The following is a 4,977-nucleotide window of genomic DNA, read 5'->3' on the forward strand; positions in this document are numbered from 1 at the left end:
CACGACCCTTATATTTTCCTTTGTAAGTGACAATCAGTTTGCCAATGAGTATGAATTCTTCATAGCTCAAATTATCCATGACATCTCCTGTTTTATTTGATTCTTTTATTCTAATAATTGATTTTTAAGACATTGTTCTTATTTGTACAAATTTGTATCTTTTATACAAATAAGAGTTCCCATTGAGACATTGTTATTAGCTAATTCATTTAAGGTCATGTTGGAATTGCATAAACAATTTACATTTAAACAAACATACTCAACATTTCAATTCCTTATTCGAATAAATAAAAAACTACAAAAACCAAGAGATAAAGTACATAAATGAACAAATAAGTATCTTATATCTAATGAGGATGAACAAGTGTAGATTGCTTTGCAAATTCCTGGCCTAAAGTTTATTGAGCAAATAGAGTAAAAACAACCCTTAAAATGACTAATATTTTGGTACTGATGTTGGCATATTTGGCACTATGATGAATGATCCTACATCTTTAAATTCCCACACAAAACATTAAACATATGCTGTCATTACAGAAATAACATTTTTCTCTTAATTGTTTAATGATGGAATTGAACACAAATTTGTAAGGAATTGTTCCTTTCTATTTCAGACGAGAACCAAGTGATGCAAAATACTGCTTAGTGAGCAATTATGCATGTTCAGAGCTGTCTTTCCTATCAGGAATGAACCAAAACCACAACAATCATCCAGTTGTTTAATTGGGACTTAATCTATGATTTAGTCTTACTAGCTCTAGTAGCACACAACCATTCTCTAGGTGTTTCAAGGTCATCACCTATAACCGTTGGTATATGCCAACTACCTGTTTCCGATTCTTGAACTACAATAGAATACGGTGGAGGCATATGTAACGCAACACCACTTGTCGAAAATGTCATCCTGACCTGATGTTTTTCCTTCCATCGAGGGAAAATTGTATTCCCAAGCAGCTGAAATAAGTGATCTCTCATCTCATCATTTGTTACCAACAAACACTTGTTACTAACAGCAGCATATAACCAATACCAATCATCATTTGAACCTCGAGGAGTAGCATAAAGAGCACCAGCACTCCTCCAGCGTGCTAACACCCTCTTCGTATTGGGATTTTCAGCTACCCCTCCATTAACACGACCTTGATGAAGAATAACAAGCGGCAATTTCTTAGAAGGGCTGAGGCGTTGCAACTGATTTACGACATTGATAAGTTGTCTAAAGTTAAAGTTACGTGCATCCATCAGTCCTACATTTGCACCATCCACAACTGCATCATAAGGTCCATGAACTCGAAGCCACTCCTGAAAGTTCATAAAGTTAGCTCGTTTTTCTTTCTCACATGCCAAGGAACTCAATGAACTAGCAAAACTTTCAGTCTCTTTAGGATCAATATCAATACACACAAGTTTCTCTGCACAAGAACTACACACACCCTTATCCATTTCCGCCTTAACCACCCGCCACTTACCACTACCGAGCCATCCTTGACCGTGCCACCCTCCTCCACCCTTAACTACACCTTTCTTAACCTTCCCCACATCCCAATTTTCAATCCCAACAACACTAGCTACCTCAGACACAAACCAATCTTCTATTACTCTAGCAGTCTCTTCAGACACTTGCCTTACATTCGCTCTTAATCGATGCAACAGCTCATAAACCTTATCACCTCTCTTCACATTCACACTGACCTTCAAAAGAGCACAAAGCTCATCCTCCTCAGCCATAACTCCACATTCTACCATATGGGCATCCACATTATAAGCCCCATCAGCATCCCCCTTTTCACAAAACCCAAACAAGGGAGGTCCATACGATCTAAGCTTAGGCCAAATACCACAATTCTTCATTTTCTTAACAAAATCAAAAGCCATTTCTGGGTCTTGTTTAGCAGCAGCTAATCTAGATAAACTAGTAAAAGTAGCCTCATTTGGGACAACATTATCAATACACATTTGTGTATATATCTCAAAACCCTTCTCTAAACTATGAATTGATCTAGAATCATCACAGTTGGCAGCAGATAAAGAGCATAAATACAAAAGCAAATTATAATGTTGAACAGAAAGAGTTGTACCATCAATTTGAGCAGATTTATACAAACGAAGAGCCTCGTCAAGGTCATTGTGCTTAGAACACATTTCAAGTTTCAACTTTAGCACGAACTCAGGAGATTTATGTCGTTCTTTCTTTGATCTTTTTGGTAAAGATGTAGACTTTGAAAGGCTATCTTGGATTGAGGAGGAAGGAGAAATAAAAGAAGCAGAAAGTGGAAGAGCGGAGAAAAAGTGGGTGGAAGAAAAATTGGGGTTATTGAAGGAGAAGAAAGGATTTGAAGAAAGTGGAGGAGGAATTAGAGCGTGGTTGGAATGGTGAAAGATCCGGAGAAGAGAGAAAAGTGGGCGGGAAATAGTGAAGTTGTGAAGAAGTATCTTCATTAGTAGAGGTGGTCTTGACATTTTGTAGCTATGAAAAACGAGATTGCAGAGTTCTTGTTAATGGCGGTGAGGGAGAAGCAATTAGGGGGAAATGGAACAAGGTTTTTGGCCTCCGCGGCCCCAACTGTTTGGGGAAATTAGGTTTCTCTATCTAATGCCAAATTCCAAAATGATACCCAAATCCATCAAATATATAATCTATTTTATTCCAAAACTATTAGTGAAACGAATGATTTCATCACTTTTTAAAATTGACTTCATTACCTTTTAAAATTACTTACGTGTTGTTTTCTCATTAAAAATTTTCCACCTACAATTCAATAATGAAGTTATTATTATATATTATTATTCTTATTAATTTGTTTACTTTTTAGGTCAAATTGCATTTAATGTTTTAGAGAACTATATATTGCATTTCATTTATTTCAATTATTTATAAAATGTTTTCAATTTTATTTCTTAAATGAATATTATTTAGTGTATTGGATATTTTGAGATGCTTAAAATATAATATACTTTTATTAGGATTTGTTTTTGTTATTTATACTCTTGGTTACTTAAATGTAATGATTAATTCTAATATGATTTAGGTTGTGACTATCTTTATATAAGTTACTTATATTTTTTATGAGATCAAATTTTCTTTGTTGTTTAAAGTAACAAAGTAATTTTACATATTTCTATGTATTTATATTTAATTTTAAAGTGAGTTATTAATAGTAATAATATTTAATATTTTTATTAATAGTTATTTTTGTTAGCAAAAATTGTATGTTACTTTTTATTAAACAAAACTCATAATTTCGTATTGTACTCAGGGTACGAACCATTTGCTCTTTTATTCAAAATAAAAAAATAAAAGTATAAATATAATTATATTGCGCACAGTGCAAAATATGATATAATGTATGTAATGTATACAACTGTTCATAGTAAAATGAAATATAACTATAATGTACAATTTACTTTTAAAAGTTTGATTTCTTAATTTATATAAATTTGTCTAGAAAATTTGATAAAGTTGTGCATCGCACGGGGACTATCTAGTTATCTTCTATTCCCATCCTTTCCGAGCAATTATCTTATATATTTTTTTCACAAATTTTTGTATGAAATGATCTTACCGTGAGACATGTTTTATACTTGGATTAAATAGCCTAATAATAATAACTTTTAGCTAATGAACTTCTTATTATGAGGTCGTTCCACTGTTAGACGGTCTCATACAAGACGGCTTATAATTCTTTTGCCTTGTTAATCAATCACTTTTTTATTGTATATTATTTCTAATTATCAAATATAGTCAAGTATGATCTAATTCGATTTATTTTAATGCAAATTTATGAATATTTATATTTTAATAATTTTTAATTATGTATAATTAGAAATATTCAGAATTGAATTAGTGTACCGGTTAAAATATAAAAATCAAGCAAGACAATTAATGTGAATTGAAGGGAGTATTAATTTCTTGAGCATCACGTATTACTTTTTCCATGTAATGTTAAAATTTTATTTTCTACTGTCCTTTTTATGTTTCGCTTTACCATTATTAAAAAAATTTACTAACATTCATCAAAATAATAATTTTGTTTATCGCTTTTTCTTGATAAAATTTTGATTGCTTCCATAAAAGTCTAGAATAGTTTGCATAATATTTAAAAGTGTCCAATATTTACATGTATATTTTCATACATAAATGAATGTTGTTCTCATCAGAGGAACATATCAATCTGTAATTACAATCTCTCGGTTATTTACTTACAACCAAACATCTTTTTGTATATCTTTTTGTGCAATTTAATATATTTGTTGGAATTTTTGTATCTAGATTTTACATAATTAAAAATTACAAAAATTTAATATTATAAAAATGTGCGGCTAGACGAATTAATAAACAAGATAACACATAATTATGTTTTTTTTCTCGTACAATAGTCGCAATATGTAAAATACTAGGTTATAGAATGATGAACAATGCAAAATTTCTCCATGGTGCATTCAAAAAAAATGGAGGAACTACAATATTTATAAACCCACTTTTTGTTTATCTTCACCCTTTTTAATGTTTGGCGACTCTTTTTTCTACAAAAATGTCCATATGCCCCCCTCCCTCCTTCCTACAAACCCCTTATAACACTCTTCACTCTTTCAACATCATTAAATTTACACTCAAACATCTTTCTTTGATTCAGGTGTAAGAACAACAAATTTCACCACGCAAGCGGTACGTGGAAGTAATTTCTAACCGAATCTTTTGTATTTTAAAATTTAAAAAATAAAAATTTTGGAATAGGGACAATCATACATTTTGTGCCACTGTACCACCCGATTTTATTTTATTTTTCAAAATTTCAAGTTCTTAATTTTTATTTTTTAAAACCTTTAAGTACTTAGTTTTATTAATAATTATTTCTTATTTTTTTTATTATACATTTTTTGCTAAATATTAAATAGTTACTTATTTTATCAATTTATTTTTTTAATTATGTAGTATTATGGTTGGTAATTAAGGTAGATGCATACGTTTCTTTCGTG

At 30.9% G+C, this 4,977-nt stretch overlaps 1 protein-coding gene across 1 annotated transcript; it reads right to left on the reverse strand.

Annotated features, from left to right (window-relative positions):
* Positions 1-259: 259 nt before the first annotated feature.
* LOC130800660 (proteinaceous RNase P 1, chloroplastic/mitochondrial-like) lies at positions 260-2,599 on the reverse strand. The gene has a single exon (XM_057664228.1). The coding sequence runs from the start codon at positions 2,458-2,460 to the stop codon at positions 736-738; it is 1,725 nt and encodes a 574-aa protein (XP_057520211.1). The 5' UTR covers positions 2,461-2,599; the 3' UTR covers positions 260-735.
* Positions 2,600-4,977: the final 2,378 nt, after the last annotated feature.

Source organism: Amaranthus tricolor, chromosome 15 (assembly GCF_026212465.1).
Source record: "Amaranthus tricolor cultivar Red isolate AtriRed21 chromosome 15, ASM2621246v1, whole genome shotgun sequence".
Classification (NCBI taxonomy): domain Eukaryota; kingdom Viridiplantae; phylum Streptophyta; class Magnoliopsida; order Caryophyllales; family Amaranthaceae; genus Amaranthus; species Amaranthus tricolor.